Raw genomic sequence first — 19,572 nt, forward strand, 5'->3', positions numbered from 1 at the left:
TTTGTTTGATTCGCTCTGGAGTTTATGAGACAAGTATTTAAACTCATGTGTGTCCTTGTGTCACCGCAGCCTTGTGTGTTAGACTTCTTAAATGTTGAAGAAGAAGAAGAAGTTGTTGTTATCGGCGAGAAAGTGAAACGTGAATTAAAAACAAGAGGAATGTTTTGTCTGCTTGACTCTGAACTCTCTGTGCTGCAGCTGGAGATTAGCTGGTGTGTGTCTGTGTGTGTGTGTGTGTGTGTGAGATGAGGTACCAGCTGGTACAGTGTGGTCTGACGAATGAGAGGCAGCCCCCCCCCTCCCTCTGTTCTGCCCTGTTTGAATGGGTTTGTCTCTGGCTTGTGTTCAGGTGATGTGTTGCACAGGTTGGAATCTGTCAGCGTTACACAACTTCTCATCCTGAGTCTGAACTGAGGTGTCGTCGTTGTCGAGCGTCGGGACAAACATGTTTGAAAAGATTAAATTAAATTAAAGATAAAGATTAAAGCTGCTTGTGGTGTCATCACGGACGTCAGCAGTTCAATCAGAAAACATGAATAACCCAATTCCTTTTTTATCTCCTCTACTTATAAGTGTCTATACTTTAGAACATTCCGTGTTCAAATATATTTCTTTTAATTCCATGTTGGATGAATTTCAGCTGTGACACCGACATGAAATCATCTTGCACATTAACCTCAAAACCAAAGTGTCATTTTTACATTAAAGTATTAAGTTAAGAGTTTTATCTGCTGATCTCACGTCTCTGCATTTCTCTCCTTCAGACTCCAAAGCCATCGTGGACGGGAACCTGAAGCTGATCCTGGGTCTGATCTGGACTCTGATCCTGCACTACTCCATCTCCATGCCCATGTGGGAGGGGGAGGATGAAGAGGTAACAGCCCATCTTCATCATAGATATATATAAAGACTAGATGTCTCATCTGCATTGCTGGCCAACGGAGACGAACGTCCGCACATGGCGGCCATCTTGCCAGAGGTTGCTCGCTCACCCATAACACTGTGAAAAAACAAAAATCGGTTGAAAATTGAGCAAGTTATGGTTATTTACAAACGGTTTGGTTTGTTATAAACGTCAGAGATGTAGATATGACACTGCATACTTTTGAATAATTATTTTATTTTCTAAAAAACTTGAATAATTTATGCAGTGTCATATCTACATCTCTGACGTTTATAACAAACCAGATCGTTTAAAAGTCGGTTGAAAATTGAGCAAGTTATGGTTATTTACCACTACCAACACAATGCTGCCCCCTAGCAAGATGGCCGCCATGTGCGGACGTTCGGCTCCGTCGAACGAGACATCTAGTCTTTGTTATATATATCTATGATCTTAATCCCCCTCTGTTGATCACATGACGTCCGTATATACGTGTCGTGGAAAGTTTTGGTTGCTTTGCAGAAAATACTAACGTTTGAATCAAGTGAAACGTAGAATCTGAACACAACTGTTGCTGACTACACTGGTCCTGATGTTTTTCAGGCAGAATCAAAGACACCTAAACAGCGTCTGCTCGGCTGGATTCAGAACAAAGTCCCAGATCTGCCGATCAGCAACTTCAGCAGGGACTGGAGAGACGGCAAGGCACTGGGAGCACTGGTGGACAGCTGTGCACCAGGTACACTGTGTGTGTCTGTCGATGTGTGTGTGTGTGTGTTTTCTGTATTGTATTGCAGTTGAGCTCTGGGAAAGCAGCAGTGTGTCGTTGAAGCACTGACGACTCGTTACAGATGATGGATGTGACGAAAGTAACATGGATTATTATCAAAAACTAGATGTCAAAAATGAAATGGGTTCTTCCCGGACCCGTACCGCATCCTTTCACTAAGTTTTGTGATAATTTGTGCAGTAGTTTTTGTGTTATCTTGTTCACAATCCAATGAAGCAACAAACACAAGGACAGGGGTTGAAAACATAACTTTCAAAGAAGCAGATTTAGAAATATAAAAAGTGTTTTCCCAGAAGACCTCTCTCTCTGTTGTGTGTCTGTGTGCAGCTGTTCCTCACATTGTTGTGTTTTTGCTGTGATCTCTTGCAGGTCTGTGTCCGGACTGGGAAACCTGGGATTCGGTCAAACCAGTGAATAATGCCACTGAAGCCATGCAGCTGGCTGACGAGTGGCTGGGCATCCCGCAGGTTCGATTCCCTCCGACTCTCGTGACCTGTAATCATTGTGTAACACTCGAGTGAGATCAGTAATCCCACAAGAGTTTAGAGGTTAAAGTTAGTTTCCTCTCAGGATCTTGTTGTTGCTATAAGAGCTTTTCACAATAAGATCTTATCAAGCACTTTTAACTCTATGAAGACGGAACTTGCTACGTCCTGTGTTTTCTCTGTAACACACAGAGAAAACCACAGGAGACAGATACATGGACACAAGTTTAGTTTCCTGTCTCTTCACGACAAAGGAAACACTCTGATCCCGAATTTGTTTTTACTTGTTTTGAGTCCAAGAGAATGAAAAAGCAACTGACACTGACATGTTTTATCCTGAGTTATGCAACAAATGTTTTTCCCCAGGTAGTAATGAGAAAACCAGTTAGAATGTCAGAGGATGTCATAATAAAATGATGATTCCCAGTTTCTTTTTATTGCCGTTAATTTAGAGCATATCTGGGAAATGCAGTCACTGTAATTCATCAATATTAGACTCGTAAAAATCCTGATCCAGTGACGCAGAACACAACATGACAACATAACTATATGAAAGTATGTGGATTCCCGACTCCCAGTACTAATAGTTATTGGTTTATTTATTTTGGCTGTGGTCTGAGCTTCTTAGTTCCACTGACAGTAAATCTTAACGCTGCAGAACACAGTGATATTTCAGAAAGAAATATCGTTCCTGCCAACTTTGTGTCGACAGTTTGTTAATCGGCATTTCCTGTTTCAACATGACAATGCCCCTGTACGCGAAGCTACATCCTCAGGGAACAGTTTTCCCAGTTCTGGTGTGAAGCAACGCGATTGGCTTCACGAGAAACTCTGACCTCGACCCTGGAGCGTCGACCTTGAGCCAGAAATGATCAGCGAGAAATTCAGCCTTAGTTTCAAAATCTGCTGCAAAGTCTGAAACTATAAAAGAGGCTGATGCTCAACTTTCACACATCCTTCTGACGTGTAATGCACTTCAACTGTGCGTCTACTTTCTAAAGGCTCTTATTTATAAGACATTTATAACACATGAGTAAGCAGCGTTAGTGCACATCAATCAAATTTATATGTGAAACTAGAATGAACCAACACTCCCTTTATGAAACCACATTTAAATTCACTTGACACAGATTCCACACTCGTAGATATCAGTCCCTTGCTCCATCTTGCAATGTTAAAGAAAGTGGAACAAAGAAATTCCGACATCCGCCCCCTGATCCGGAGCAAACATTGAATGAGTTCTTCCTCTGGCCACGCCCCCTCCCTCCACGGGAATTTGGTTGAGCAGTTTGTGCGTCGTCCTGGTGACGGTGGAACAAACAAACACGGATGAAAACATTACCTCTCTTCTGGGGCTCCAGAGAGAGACGCGTAAAAATGTATTTTAAGTTTTGGAATCTGGAGTTAAAGACAAACGGAAGCTCGCTATCTCTGCTCGCCACTCGTTTATGCTTCAGGCTGCTACTAGCATATCACCTGAATCTCCAACCTACCTATCAGCAGATGAGTTGCATTGTGGGTGATGTAGGCACCAGGTTTTAAAAATGCATCTTTTATTTGACCGATCCTTGTGTTGTGAGTCTCACCGTGATGTGGAAGTGTTCAGATAAATCTCTTTTAAAGAAGTTTGAGGCCAAAGGCAGATTTGTTTGTTTCTTCTTTGTCTGTGATTCATCGTACATGCTTCATCTCACTGTAACGATCCTTTCACATCAAAACATAGATTACATGAGCTTGATGTGTGTGTCTGTTTGTGTGTGTGTGTCTGTGTGTGTCTGTGTGTGTAGGTGATCACCCCAGAGGAGATCATTGACCCCGGTGCAGACGAGCAGTCGGTGATGACCTACCTGTCTCAGTTCCCCAAAGCCAAACTGAAGACAGGAGCTCCACTCAAACCCAAACTCAACCCCAAGAAGGCCCGAGCCTACGGACCAGGTACACACACACACACACAGACACACACACACAGACACACACACAAATAACAAAAACTCTATCAGATGAGATCAAATCCGATTGTCTAAATGCAAATATTTCTTTGCTGCAAAAGCAAACGACACGATCAACCATTTTAACGTTGTGTGGTTTTTATGCATCCTTAAAGTTTCACACATTTGTATTAAGTTAGATTTAAATGTTCTGGTTTTAAAGGTTATCGTTCTGTTCTCTGGTTGAATAACAGCAGCTTCTGTGTTTGTGACCTGTTGTTCTCACTGTGCGTTCACTGGAAACACTGGTGTGGCTGACAATGAGAGGAAGTGAGCGGCTGGTCGGCTGAACAATGGCTCGCACTCCGATCTCACACACAGACACACACACACACACACACACAGACAGACACACACAGACACACACACACACACACAAACAGACAAAGATCGGTGAGGTCGTCCTCCAACTTGTACTGTTACCATGAGGAGGAAATACCTGGAAATGAATCCAGTTATACTCAACAGGACACACACTCACACTCACACATACACACACAAACACAAAGATGAAGGTTAATGTCATTGTGACATTTGCAAAGTTATATTAATAGAAACTTCAGTGTTTTTACGTCGTATAGACAAAGTAAAGTAAATCAGTTTCGGTCAGTTTGAACTGTGTTTTCTTCTTCTTCAGTTTCAGTCGACAGTCAGTGATCATGTCTGTGTTTCTGAAACTGTCTTTGACCTTATTGATATTAATGTGTCAGAGTATTTTCTCGCTGTGCAGGCATCGAGCCGACGGGGAACCGGGTGCGGCGACCCGCTGTGTTCACCGTGGACACGTTCAGTGCCGGTCAGGGTCAGGTCACCGTCTACCTGGACCATCCAGACGGCACCAGAGAGGAGGTACACTCCACAGCCTGCTCCTCCTCTTCCTCCTCTTCAACATGTCGCACTTCTTTAGAGATAACAAAGTCGTACAATCGCATGGATCTAAAATATGCATCTGTGTTGTTCATCAGCTGAAGGCGGAGCCTAACGAGGGCAAGAAGACGTTCAGCGTCACCTACATTCCTCAAGTCGTGGGAAGTCACAAGGTGAACTCCGGTTTCTCTAAACATGTAACAAAACATGAATCAGTTGTTTCTGAGAATGTTAATCCACTGAGTTTTTCAAATTTCAAAAATATAACAAACCGAAGCAAGCGAAAGTTCACAATGTATTTTTTACTTTAGGACCTAAACTTTAAATTGTAGACAATCTGATTCTTAACAATTCACGGAGGTTGGTATGAAAAGTAAAAAATGATGTAGTACAGATTTAAAAGGTCATTGAAAGGCTTCATTTTTTAAATTTTCCGTATCTGTATCACACTCCCTGTAACTGTCGTTCTCGTTTCCTAGGTGACGGTGATGTTTGCAGGTCAGCAGATTCCCAAGAGTCCGTTCGAGGTGGGCGTGGACAAAGCGCTCGGCGACGCCTCCAAGGTCACGGCCAAAGGGCCGGGAATCGAACCTGTGGGCAGCGTCGCGAACAAACCCACCTACTTTGAAATCTACACTGCAGGTCAGACACTAACCAGACGCATCACTCCAGACTGTAAACTATTCTTTAATTATCAGGATTATAAAAAACCTGTAAATTGCACATAAACATAAATTATAGTTGAGTTTAATTACAAAGTTTTATCTCCGTCTCAGACGTTTAGACGATGTAGTCATCAGCTCAACCTGGAACATTACAGAGCTTTTGGCAGGAGGACTCGTTTCAGACCAAGTCTCCTGTTCTCTACTGATCACAGAACTTGAAGGACCCATCATTTGCCCATTTTACCACAAGTTGATATGGTTCCTTGGGGTCTTAATGAAATGTCTGTAACATATTTTGGTCAAAGTACCACAAGGATCATTAAAAACGGCACCTTTTTACACTGTCTAAAACAGCCCTCCTCAGATTGACCTGATCCTCCCTCCTTCACGAGATACAAGCGCCCAGATTTTTATCTATCCATTGCCTCTGTAGAAATAAGGCTACTGGAGCCGAAGATACAATCTTGCAACCATATCGGCCCGGTTAGTTCGCGATCCGGGCCGTGTAGCTAGCCTATGACGTCAAATCTGGTCGTAATCCCATCCGTAATCAACGCGATCAAGCTTATCGTTTCTGACAGAGAGGAACCACAACAAATCGTGGGAGTTGTTTTTTTTCCAGTGTGTTTGGGACGGTAGACATGCCAGATTAACGTGTAGAAGCACTACAAAAGTGGCATTTTCATAATATGTGCCCTTTAAGAAGTATCTCACAGAATTGTTGTGGACTCACGTAATGCTCCGTCCTCTGGGGGGGGGGCACCTCTCAGCTGTAATCGCCTGCTTGCCCCCCCCTGTTGCTTCTTCCCCATAAAGTTGAAACTCCTTGGTTGAAGCCGAGTCGTTGAACGGAGTTTCCTTCTCTTCACGTCTCCTCTGCAGGAGCCGGCACAGGAGACGTCACGGCCATGATCCGAGACCCTCAGGGCCGTCAGAACAGCGTGGAGGTGATGATGGAGGACAAGGGCGACGGTGTGTACCGCTGCACCTACAAACCCAACCAGGCCGGACCCCACACTGTGACTGTGACCTTTGGAGGGGTGGGGATCCCCAAGAGCCCCTTCAGCGTGGACGTGGGGCCCGGTGAGTCCCTTCAGCTCTGCTACATCACTTCCAGTTATATATATATAGATCATCAGAAAACATCTAACCACTCCTCCGTGTGTTTCCTCTCTGGTTTGTGCAGCCTGCATGCCGGGGTCCTGCAGGGCCACGGGTCGGGGTCTCCAGCCCACCGGCCTGAGGGTCAAACAGGTCGGGGACTTCAAGGTGGACACCAGGGCGGCCGGCAGCGGAGACCTGAAGGCTGTCGTCAAGGGACCAAGTGAGTTCCGTCTGTTTCTGCAGAGACACAACGTCACCATCACCTCACTCCGTCTCTAAACCCGAGGAATCCAATGACCTCGGAGGCTCTTCATGGTCGTCCTCACAGTGTTTGGTTCGAGCTTCTCGAGGCCGAAGTCTTTTATCTGTTGAGTCTGTTGCTCAGTGAAACCTGAAGAGGACAAGGTGTTTACAGCCTGAGCCCCGGAGCTCCGTCTGAGGAAGTCTGGGACTCGTTCACTTCCTGTCTCTCACTTTTTTTTTTCCAAACATTTTTATTGATTTCACATTTGCAGTAGACAATACAATCAAAGACAGTTTCATTTCCATTTTGTATAACCCCATGCCCATCCCATCCATCCCAGAGATCTTCAAACATTTTAACAACAGTATAATATACCAGATCGGTTTTAGATAACACGACATACAGAAATAGATAAATAAATAAATAATAAACAATAACAATAATAAAATAATAAGCTAATAAAAATAAATGTCCTGTCTCACACTTTTAGTGGAGAACCTTTCCTGGGTTTATTTGACCTTGAACATTTGTAGTTTTATTCAGTTTTAATCTTTTTTTGTGGCCCTTTGTGACTAGTTTTAAATAAGTAAATAAGGAAGATGTTGGTTCTTATTGTTCTTCATCTCCTTGAGGGGCTGCGGTCACTAAGACTGACAATCAAACAATATTATACAATTCACAACATTTCTGTTTAATCATGTTTTATTTTCTATTTTTAAAATCTTAAACCTCATTTGAACCTTGTTGGTTGTCGTTGGCTCGGCTCTCCCGTCTGTCACATGATCTCCATCCCGTGGATTTGTGTTTAATGTCAGAACGCTTCTTTTTAAATTGGATTTAATGTGTGATTAACGCTGTTTGTGTGTTTGTGTGTGTTTCTCAGAAGGCACGGAGGAGCCGGTGAAGCAGATCTCCGCTCAGGACGGTGTGTTCTCCTACGAGTATTATCCCAACAGTCCTGGCAAGCACAGCGTCTCCATCACCTGGGGGGGTCAGCACATCCCGAAGAGGTGAGCTGTAAACTCTGCGTGTGTGTGTGTGTGTGTGTTTGTGGTTTGAGGCATTACCTCAGCACATGACCTCATCGTGTGTGAATGGGAGGATCCTCAGGGGAAGGAGGAGACTCAGTCTGGGCCTCGTGTTTCCTTTGTCACTCGTCTGAAGAGGAGATTGTGTGTTTTGTTGTGCAGAGATTAACGACAGTGTTCCTCACGTGTCGGAGCAGAAAGGGCTCATCTTCATCTTGGGAGGTATTTTTAAAAAACAATTAAAGAGTCGCTCTACTCGTGGAAACAAGGCGATGATTCAAAGTCATCCACGTTAAGGAAATATCTGTGATTTTTCAAAACACAGTAAATCAGTTTTAGGACATGAGACAGAAAATAAACATGTGACCAGAAGCTGATTCAGATCCAGTTTCTCCTCAATAACTAAACATAACATATCAAGTGTCTTTAGATAATAAGGATCATTGTATAATAACAATAATTTATACCACACCTTTCAGGCTTACGTTCAAAGTGCTTTTCAAAATAAAAGAGAAGCAAATACACATTTTGGAGCACACTCTGCATTGAGCTGTTTTGAGTTTTCGGGATCAGGTTGAAGTTAGATTTGAGTTGTAAAGACGCTGGAGAGTTTTTCATGACACAAAGATAGAAACTGAAACATGAGTCGTATCGAAAACAATATATCACAACACACAGTTTAATTCGGAGTGAAGCTTGTTTCAATCTGAGCAGAGTGAAGAGTCGCACACTGTTTATACACACACACACAATCACACACATCCTGCTCACTCACACACGCATACAATTAACAGCCAGTAACTGCTGAATATTGAGTTACAGTTCTGTGTGTGTGTGTCGACAGCCTTGAGGATGAGCTCATGCTGTGTGTGTGGCGTCACACACACACACACACACACACACACACACACACACACACACACACACACACACACAGTTACACACTGAATGACCACATAGGGTTGTGTGATGTTACTCTCTCTGACAGCTCTTCTCTCTCTCTTTCTTGTTCTCAGTCCGTTCGACGTGACCGTGGGGAAGGAGGCGGGGCCTCAGCAGATCCGGGCCTGGGGTCCCGGCCTGGAGGGAGGCATTGTGGGTAAACCCGCTGCCTTCATAGTGGAGTCCATCGGCACTGACGTCGGGGTGCTGGGTGAGAACAATGCTTTTCTTTTGCCTGTGAACCCCCCCCCCCTCTGCTCCACTTCCCTTCTAACCCAACCCGCCGTTTGTTCAGGCTTCGCCATCGAGGGGCCGTCGCAGGCGAAGATCGAGTGCGAGGATCAGAACGACGGGTCATGTGACGTGAGCTACTGGCCGACGGAGCCCGGCGAGTACGCCGTCCACGTGACCTGTGACGAGGAAGACATCGAGCACAGCCCCTTCATGGCCTTCATCGTCCCGGACGACAACGCCAGCGACCCAGACAAGGTCAGAGGACCCCCCCCCCCAAACCCCGCCCCTTTGCCTATCGTGATGCCTCTGTCACATTTGTGTTGCTAAACGGGGGATATAATGGGACAGGGTTAATGTCAGATCTGAATTGCGTGGGTGTATGATTTAAAACTAGTTCTTGTGGGCGGCTGTGGCTGAGGGGTAGAGTGGTCGTCCTCCAACCTGCAGGTCGGCCGTTCGATCCCCAGTCTGACCCATCTGCATGCCGAAGTGTCCTTGGGCAAGATGCTGAACCCTGAATGGCGCCCCCATAGAATAACAAAGTGCTGCAAATAGATGCACTGTATGAATGTGTGTGTGAATGGGTGAATGAATGAATACAAAGCCAAAGCCAAACTGAGCAACTCTCTGTTTAAACATAAAGCTCAAGATGGATGCGTTTGTGTAAAGTTGAGGAATATTAATTTCTGGCTTCGTCCTCGTAGGTCCAGGCGTTTGGGCCGGGGCTGGAGAAGAGCGGCTGCCTGGTCAACCAGCCGGCGGAGTTCACTGTCAACGCCAAGGACGCCGGGAAGGGTCCGCTGAAGATCTCCGCTCAGGTGAGACAGAGAGACACACGTCCACAGGAGAGCATCCGTCACGTCCTCCGAATGCACAGGGCACTTCCTGGTAGGGATGTCACGAGAACCGATACTTACGATACCTTTCGTTACTAAGATAACAAAACACAGACGATGCCCATTTTTTTGAAGCACCGTGAGCGCCGATGCCAGCAGCCGTTAGCAACTTAGCATTAGCATCGGTGCTGCGCCAGTCGATGTTTACGTTCAGAAAACCAAGACGGCAAGGAAAGGCACAAAGAGTCGTGTATGGGAGTACTTTTTGTTTTAGGCAGATTACTGTGGCGTTACCATTTAATGCATAACGTGTCTCACAACAATGCGTCACTCACATGCGTCCGCAACTACCGTATAACCCACAGTATATGCGCAAGCACATTAAACTACCGTATATGACATTAACAACATCCAAAGAATGCACTTTTGGAATCTTTTTTTTACCGTGGTATCGAAATTGGCATCGAGAATCGTGTTATTTTACTGGTATTGGCACCGACTACTGGATTTTTGGTGTCGTGACACCCCTACTTCCTGGTTCCTGAAATTAAGAAAACTTCAAGTGTTTTTGAGACACCTGTTGCATATTTTCAGCAGCAAATCCTTGCACCTGAGATCAGTGAATCTTGATAGTATGATTCAAATGAGATAATAATTCAAAATGTTTTGATTCAATTCAATTGACCGCCTCCTCTGCCCGTCTGTCAGGATGCAGAGGGCCTTCCTGTGGAGGTGAAGGTGAGGAGTAAAGGCGACGGGCAGTACTCCTGCTCCTACACCCCCGACTCCCATCTCAAACACACCGTGGCCGTGGCCTGGGGAGGAGTCGGCGTCCCCAACAGCCCCTTCAGGGTAAGCCGCCGCTCACAGACTCCCGTCACAACAGGAAGTGCCATCCTGCCCAAATCTGGGGATCTGGTTGAGGCACAAAGGGTCAAAATTGTCAATTCTGAACCTTTGGTTAAAAGCGAAAGCACCAGAGTCGTTGTTCAATCCGAGTCGACGGTTTTAAATCAAAGTGTAAAGAAGGTGAAGTCAAACTTTCCTGATGTGAGCAGCAAAGCTAAGAAGCCTCTGATCATCATCACCACTCACACTGAGGCGTGGTACAGCTGCTGAATCTGGAACATCACCCATTCATTTTATAAAATGAATGCGTGATAAAAGCACCATAAAACCCCATAAAATGGTAAATAATGAAACAATTTGATATTTCTTTTTCTTTTTTTGTTTTTTTAATAAGGATTTTATCAAAACTGATGATTATGTAGGTTTAAATAACACTGAGATTTAATCAAAGTGCCTGAATTGAGTAAACTGAAAACATATCACTGCCACAATATGATCAAAAACTATTTCACGTATTTTTCTTCATTTTAACTTTTCATCTTGTAACAGTTCACACGTCACATATTAACTCTCTCTCCTTTGGCTGCACTGTAACAATCTATAGTTTGTCTTCTGCACTTTGACCCTCACTAATCCCAACAGCTTTTATAAGAAGTAAATCTGTTTGTTGACTTCAATGATATTATATGACTATAATATAAGGATTGAATCACCATATTCACTAACCTGTGTTTTCTGTTCTGTAACCACTGACCATGTTACTCACTCTGCTTGTGTATTTTATTTCACTTTATTTCTTTTTTTTTTAATGTTGAGCTACGATAGAGCTTCACTGAACTGAACCTTTCCTGATTTAAAACTACAAACCAGTGAGAAAAATAAATCATATCAACAATGATATCAAAAAACTTCTGAGTGACACTAATAATTTAGATAATTGGCGAAACCTGAGTCTCATCCGACTTGTGTGTTTACTTCAATATTGATTATTATAATAATATAATAGTTTTACTCTCTTATGATTTGAAAATATTGCAACTGCAAACATCTCAACAATGTCTAGTTGTGATTTACTAAATATAATTGAAGTGAAATTGAAGCAAGATGTTGTTTGATCTTGCATGGGGGGGGGATGTGAGAGGTTCAGATGAGTGAAGCTCCGCCCAAACGGCTCGTGATTTTGTTTTTGTTTCAAGTAATTTTCATCCTGTTAAATGAAAACCTTTTCAGTTAATGAATTAAGAACTTCCACCTTTTATTCTGGAGAATCCTTCTGTTCTCCAGCTGTTACAGTAGTTGAGGAAACTCACTTTCTTCGGTGCTTGAGCTTCTGCTCTGTCCTCATCTCCAATCGTCTGATTCATCATTTTACTCACTGTGAGTCTAGTCGGGACCAAATTGCCCCAAAAATGATATTCATAAAAGCAATGGGAGTGAAAATGTTTTCATTTTTACACTAATCATTCTTCGGTCACCACCTTTCATTTAGTTTTTTCATCACATTTTGAGGTATTTATTTTTCTTTTGTTGTAACCGTGACGTTACCGACTTCCTCGGCTGTCTTCACTTGGTTCTTGTTGTTTTGAGGCGTTTATAGTTTCACCCACAGGGTAAATCAGTCTGGTGAGAAGCTGCCAGTGGGCCTCGGATCTGTTTAGTCCCTGAGCTGCTCAGGAATTTTAACCCGATGCCAACAACAAGAAGTTAACAAAGTCTTTGTGTTATAAGACGACAGAGGCACAAAGTCCAAAAGCTGCTCAATAAACCTGAACTCTTTTATTTAGATGTTTCACAACATACATTATCTCAAAGGGCTTCACTTAGTAAGACGTTAGAAAATTATAGAGTGAACCCAACAGTTCCCACAACGAGCAATTACTTGGCGACAGTGGAGACAAAAAAAAAACATTTAAAATCTTGATGTTTAGATCTGGAAACTGCTTCATACTTTATGTGCTTATATTTTTTTTCATTTATCATAAATAAGAACATCCTGCAACATATGAAAACATGTGTGTGTTCTGAAGATGAGATTTGCACTGGTCCACGGATCCTTTCAACCGGTGCAGCGATGTTTGTACTTGTCTGAAAAGTTTGATTTCAGAGTTAGAGCTGATGTCACAGCGATGACTCAGCAGACTTGTTGTGAGCTGCAGCAGCCTGAAGGCTCCATGTTGCTATAGTGGAGGATGGAAGGTAAACAGCCACACCCAGATACCTGCTCCCAGCACTGGGAACATAAACCTGCTGCAGCGACACCTTTCATTTCAAAAACTGGGAATGTAAAGAAGCCCGAGTTTAACTGAGGTTGATGGAGGAAAACGGATTAATCGTCTCTTCTAATTTCAAGACAGCTGATAAACTATCTGAGAAACTGAGAGGAAACTTCCAAACTTCACATTGTTCACAACTCTCTCCACCCTCCAGACTTTCCTCTGGTTTCTATGTATCATGACGTTGGATGTGTGTAATCTGTTAAAACCACGACATTAAACTCATTTTCATTCCTAGCTCTGTTTTCCAAGACTCATTTGGTTAATGATACTTAATTGCTGCATATTTCTGTCTTAACGGTCGTTAAATCTGTTTCTGTTACTAACGTGTTGAAACTCACCTTCATCGTCATCAGCATTTATCATCACTTCAGTTACACTACAATGGAAGTGAGATTGGTTTCAAAATAAATTCTCACATTTCATTTAAATGTTTTACTGTGTTGTTTGGTTCATTTTCACTCATTTCTCACCTGAGTAACCTTATTGTCATTTTAGTTAGTTCTTTTTCTATAGAATTTAATACTGTATTTCACTCATTTAAATGTATATTTTCCCTCCCAAGACCAACTGGAAATAAGGATTTATTATTGACATATTTTTTCAATATGTTAAAAATAGAAATGTGAAATAAAAATGCACAAATAGACTCAATTAAACTTCTTTTAAATTCAGTGTGTTTAGAGTAATTATCTTATTTTAGTATGAGTAGTTTGACTTTCACTTAACCATCACTAATATCACTACAGCATCTGTAACATGTTCTTATTAGGCCTATTTGTTTTTGTTCTATCAAAAATCAAAAATAATCTATTTTTAACACTAAATCTCTTTTAACATGTGTCTCTTCTAAGTTTTCAACATGCAAAAATACATTTAACAGGTTTATTTTGAATAATTTTCTAAATCTATGTAAGGTGTAACCTTGCCATGTATTAGTTTAGTCTTTTCACTTTTATTAATTTATTATTAATTGTAGCATGTGAAGCTGTAGCTGGAAAGTTAGCGAAAATACCATTATCTTATTCACTCAGAAGAGACAACAAACTAAAAAGTTTTCACTTTCACTTTTCAAATCTAAATTCTGATGTACTCTACATTTTAATTTAACATTTTAACAGATGTTCTGTTTAGTTCAATTTAGCCGTATGAGATACAACGTAACACATTTAAAGATTTATCTAATCTACATTATGTATAAAGACAAAAAAAACGAGTGGATCCAGGACAGAGCCTTGTGGGACTCCAGATTCTGAGTTCATTCTCTGTACGGATAAAAAAAACAATTGACCGTTTATAGTATCTGTATGAAGAGGGATTTTTGCATAACCTTAAATTGTAAAATTAAGATGTTGTTTCCTGTCGGTGCTTGTAGGTGAATGTGGGTAAAGGAAGTCACCCCAACATGGTGAAGGTGTTCGGTCCTGGGGTGGAGAGAACCGGGCTGAAGGCCAACGAGCCCACACACTTCACCGTCGACTGTTCAGGAGCCGGAGATGGTAACACACACACACACTAACACACACACACACACACACACACACACACACACACACACACACAGGGTAATAATTAAGACAGGAAATCCTCCCTGACTGTTTTATTTGGTGCGACAGCAATTTCCATCTGTTTCAGAACAACACACAAAGAGTTTCACACACCACAAGAAGTTTACACACTCTACACACTGCTTATAAATACACATACATGTACACTCACCTTTATATTGTCTGGAAATGATTACACACACACACACACACACACCTTTTCCTGCTCTGTTCCGGCGATGATCTCAAGGCAGAAACATCCTGACAGGAAATTCATCATTCTGACTCTACTGAGGAACACACACACACACACACACACTCTCACACATTTCATCATTTACCTGCCGTGCACAATACCCCACTGAGCACTTTATTAGGAACACCAGTCTAACACTGGGCCTTTGCTCCAGCCTCAGTTCTTTGTGGCATTGATTCCATAAAATGATGGAAACCTTCCTTTTGAGATTCTGCCTCATTTCCGCAGATTTACAGTTTTTTCGTGCCACCTCTGATAACTTGCTCATATTAAATATTATTTTTAATAATCCTTGAGAGGTGAGTTTATTGCCTGATATTTCTAGTTTTTACCTCAACAATAAGGACCATAAAAAAGGCCTCAATACCTCTTTCTGTCATTGTGCACAACGGGCCATTGTTTATTATGTATGAACACACTTGTCAAATAACATTGTGTTGATTGCTTCCCCCCCCCCCGGGCGAGCGAGCTAAAGAGAGAGAGCTGAGTGGCTGTCAGTGGTTTCTCCTGCTGCTCAGGATCTGACCTGGTTCTGTTGTCTGTTGCTTTCCTGAGTCATTCCTCTCATGCTCTGAATTCCTGAGCTGTGATTGATGGCTGCGCCCGGCTGCAGGAAACTCACATTGTGCTGAACGCTCGGTTTGTTGTTTACATTAGAGCTCGTGTCTCTGTAGCGTCGTCCCGGCGGCAAAGAGAATCAATGATCTAGATGAGGGGGGGGGGGCAGAGGGAAATAGACAACTTCCAGCCCCCTCTGGTGTTTCTCTGAGAGTTTGCTGTCACACTGGGAAGTAAAAAACAAATCTAAATAACTGTAATAACATTTGGTTTCACATCTGATTATCCAACGCTCGAATATTGTGTTGTTATTGTTTCAGGTGACGTCAGCGTCGGCATTAAATGTGACGCCAACATGGTCGGTGAGAAGGAGGCTGATGTGGATTTCGACATCATCCCCAACGCCAACGACACCTTCACCGTCAAATACATCCCCCCCGCTGCGGGACGACTCACCGTTAAAGTCCTGTTCACAGACAAGGTATAAACACACACAAACACACACACACACAGACACACACAGCTGTGGGGTTTGGAGGTTTTAGTTTCAGATGTTGACAGGATATGAATGTTTTCCCCACAGGAAGTACCTCAGAGCCCCTTCCAGGTCAAAGTCGCTCCTTCACACGATGCATCGAAGGTTAAAGCCGAGGGTCCCGGACTGGCTCGCACTGGTGAGACACACACACACACACACACACACACACCTCCAATCGGACTGTTGCACTTTCAATCTCTCTCTCTCTCCTCCTCGACCTGTGCAGGTGTGGAGAGCGGAAAGCCGACTCACTTCACCGTGTTGACTAAAGGAGCCGGGAAAGCTCCGCTGGACGTCTCCTTCTCTTCGCCCGTCAAAGACTTCGACATCATCGACAACTACGACTACTCTCAGACGGTCAAATACACACCTGTCACACAGGTACTGACGACACACACCAGCTCAGTGGTTATGACAGATACACACCTGATACAAATAAGCTCCTGCACAACCGCTAATCACAAACTGTCTTCCACTGTGCGTCACATAAATAGCCGTGCATGAGGCTGAACAGCAAATTGCATATATCTGTTGAATATTTTCAATCCCTGTATTGTCTCTCTTGCTCTTTCTCAAACCAAGATGATAGGTTGTGAGAGTGTGATCAAATCCTCCTCAGCTGCGATGACACAAGCGACAAATAAACATCTTGAATCTTTTTCTCGAAGTTGTACTCACCAGTTGTAACCTCGTAGACGCTTACCTCGACCTGTCTTCAGTCACTAAACATCTCAAGCAGTAATTGTTGAATCCGTCTTCAGGGGGACACAGCCGTCTCTGTGACGTTTGGAGGAGACCCCATCGCCAAGAGCCCGTTCACGGTCGGCGTGGCCGCTCCGCTGGACCTGGACAAGGTCACCGTGGACGACCTGGATGGAAGTAAGAACTCCTCAGCCTTTTGTCTGGTTTGAATCTGTAGAGTTAAATATCTCTGCAAACATGTAAACAGTCATGGAAATTTCTATCAGCAAATACATTTCCAGGGCAACAGCATCTGCCGAGGGAAAGTTATTATAGATTGTATTATTAGAATATAGGACAAGATGGTAAATATCCCTCGTACGTCTGAAGGTCTTCTGCACAATTTAAGTTATCATCAGATGTTAGCATGTGTTAGATCAGGGGTGGGCAAACTTTTTGACTCGCGGGCCACATTGGGTTCTAAAATTTGACAGAGGGGCCGGGCCAGGAACAGATGGATGGAGTGTTTTTGTGACCTAATATAAGTGACATGGAAAAATCTTTACATGAAAGGATTTGGCCTTTAGCAAGTAGCAAAGCACTTATTTGCAAGGCCATTTTACAAAAACTCGCCTTCAGAGAAAGGCCTGCTAGCCTTTGCTATTTCGAATGCCCCCCAAAAAACATGCCTTGGTAGATGACTCTTTAATCGCAGTTTGTCTCTGAATTTTTGTTTTGCTGAGTCTGTAAATTAGTCGCCAACCTCTGAGCTGCAGCAACCCGTTCTTGCGTTGACTGCTTGCTAGCGTAGTTAGCATGCTTCGTAGCAAAGTGACGGCTGATGTTGTACTCCATGAAAACTGCGACTTTCTCAGCATATCAGGCAAACAGCCTTCGATTGGACATCAGTGAAAAAGTATTTTGTTGTCGACTCCGTGTTAAACACTCGGCACTCATTGTCCACTTTTCGTTTCCTTGATTTTTTTTTTAATAATTTGGACAAGTTCGGCGGGCCGGATTAAAAAGCCCAACGGGCCGTGTATGGCCCGCGGGCCGTACTTTGCCCATGTCTGTGTTAGATGGTATTTAGTATTAATGGAGGTCTGCACTTTGACATTATCTGTTAGTCATATATTGTGATTTCACTTGTACATTATTGTAAAACTCTGATTTCAGGAGTGGAGGTCGATCAGGAGCAGCAGTTTACGGTTGACACCAAGGGCGCAGGAGGTCAAGGTCGCCTGGAGGTGGCAGTGGTGAGTGCCAGACTCAGTTTAGTGTTGATTTAATATTAAAAAATGAATAAATTCACCAGAATTCACCAGTTCCTGTGTGTTTTTATAGCTGAGTCCCAGTCAGCGTGCTGTCCGGTGTAAGGTGGAACCTCAGTCCAAGTCGGCCGATGTCAGTCTGGTCCGCTACACCCCCACAGAGGAGGGTCTGTACGCTGTCAGCGTGTCCTACGACGGACACCCCATCCCCGGGAGCCCCTTCCCTGTGGAGGCCCAGCTGCCTCCGGATCCCAGCAAGGTAACATCAGCATCAATCACTCTCCATGAGACACGTAAATGTGTGGAATCGTTGAATAACAACAATAAAATGTCAGCAAAAAAGGTGAAATCAACACATTAAGCTATACTAGAAGTGGCTGCATGACCTCACTCTTGTCCACTCCCTCCAGGTGAAGGCTTCTGGTCCGGGCCTGAAAGGAGGTTTGGTTGGGAACCCTGCAGAGTTCACCATCGACACCAAGGGGGCCGGCACCGGAGGCCTGGGGCTGACGGTGGAGGGTCCGACCGAAGCCAAGATCGAGTGTTCGGACAACGGAGACGGGACCTGCTCGGTCTCCTACCTGCCCACCGAGCCTGGAGACTACCTGGTCAACATCCTGTTCGAGGAGGTCCACATCCCCGGCTCGCCGTTCAGAGCCGACATCCAGATGCCCTTTGACCCCTCCAAGGTGGTGGCGTCGGGGTCGGGCCTGAAGAGAGCCAAGGTGAGGGTCCGGAGGGGCGATGAGCAGGAGAGCTGAAGGTTCAAACTGTTTAGACAAGTGATGATGAGAAATCGATTCATTTGAACAGTTTCAGAATCTTTTGCAGCTCAGATTTGATCATCTGACTCTTGGGGGGGGGGCTCTTGGTTGCCATGGTTGCTAGAACCACTTATTAACCTCGACGAACCAACCCCTAATACTCACATGACAGAAATGGAAAAACATTCAGCTACATGTGGTTGGAAACTCTCAGCAGGGAATCTAACTTTTTCCAGGTTCAGTGAGAAAATGTCTGTTTTAATAGTTTATAAAGAATGAAGTGTTGACGCAGCCTGGTGTGTGTGTGTGCAGGTCGGTGAGACCAGTGTGGTGAACGTGGACTGTTCCCTGGCCGGACCGGGTCAGCTCAGCCTGGAGGCGCTGCCTGACTCCTCCCCTTCCAGCCCCACCGGCTCGGCTCCAGGCGCCGGTAACTTTAAATCACTCAGCCTGTGTTTTAGTTTCCAAGTCACGTTCATTCATTTGTAAAATCAGCTCATTTTCTGGGGAACAACTAATTTTTTTTAACAATATGTTTATTAGGTTTTTTCAGGTGATTAAGTACAAACAGACAAATACAAGGAGTAAGTAAGAAATTATGCTGAAATGAAAGGAAAAGAGAAAGAAAGAAAAGAGAGTCGATTGAAATAAAATAAAGGCATAAAAACAGAACAAAAAAAACCCAATACATACATAAAAAAAAGATGAGAGATTTTACTTTTAGCAGAAGCTATGTGCCGCCCATGATGATTCATAAATAACAATAGAA

At 43.6% G+C, this 19,572-nt stretch overlaps 1 protein-coding gene across 2 annotated transcripts in view; it reads left to right on the top strand.

The window, feature by feature from the left end:
• Nucleotides 1-19,572, top strand: part of flnbl (filamin B, like) — a 60,070-nt gene that overhangs the window by 19,010 nt on the left and 21,488 nt on the right. For both annotated transcript variants that reach the window (XM_061070177.1, XM_061070178.1), the window contains exons 2-24: nt 765-874; nt 1,487-1,622; nt 2,043-2,140; nt 3,946-4,093; nt 4,877-4,995; nt 5,112-5,186; nt 5,493-5,655; nt 6,561-6,761; nt 6,865-7,002; nt 7,910-8,036; nt 9,071-9,207; nt 9,292-9,485; nt 9,935-10,048; nt 10,775-10,918; nt 14,564-14,687; nt 15,870-16,030; nt 16,133-16,223; nt 16,314-16,468; nt 16,849-16,966; nt 17,945-18,024; nt 18,113-18,298; nt 18,450-18,764; nt 19,116-19,233. In XM_061070177.1, coding sequence (XP_060926160.1) covers nt 765-874; nt 1,487-1,622; nt 2,043-2,140; nt 3,946-4,093; nt 4,877-4,995; nt 5,112-5,186; nt 5,493-5,655; nt 6,561-6,761; nt 6,865-7,002; nt 7,910-8,036; nt 9,071-9,207; nt 9,292-9,485; nt 9,935-10,048; nt 10,775-10,918; nt 14,564-14,687; nt 15,870-16,030; nt 16,133-16,223; nt 16,314-16,468; nt 16,849-16,966; nt 17,945-18,024; nt 18,113-18,298; nt 18,450-18,764; nt 19,116-19,233 — 3,252 coding nt within the window. The remainder of the gene's footprint in view (nt 1-764; nt 875-1,486; nt 1,623-2,042; nt 2,141-3,945; nt 4,094-4,876; nt 4,996-5,111; nt 5,187-5,492; nt 5,656-6,560; nt 6,762-6,864; nt 7,003-7,909; nt 8,037-9,070; nt 9,208-9,291; nt 9,486-9,934; nt 10,049-10,774; nt 10,919-14,563; nt 14,688-15,869; nt 16,031-16,132; nt 16,224-16,313; nt 16,469-16,848; nt 16,967-17,944; nt 18,025-18,112; nt 18,299-18,449; nt 18,765-19,115; nt 19,234-19,572) is intronic.

Source organism: Limanda limanda, chromosome 4 (assembly GCF_963576545.1).
Source record: "Limanda limanda chromosome 4, fLimLim1.1, whole genome shotgun sequence".
In the NCBI taxonomy this organism is placed as follows: domain Eukaryota; kingdom Metazoa; phylum Chordata; class Actinopteri; order Pleuronectiformes; family Pleuronectidae; genus Limanda; species Limanda limanda.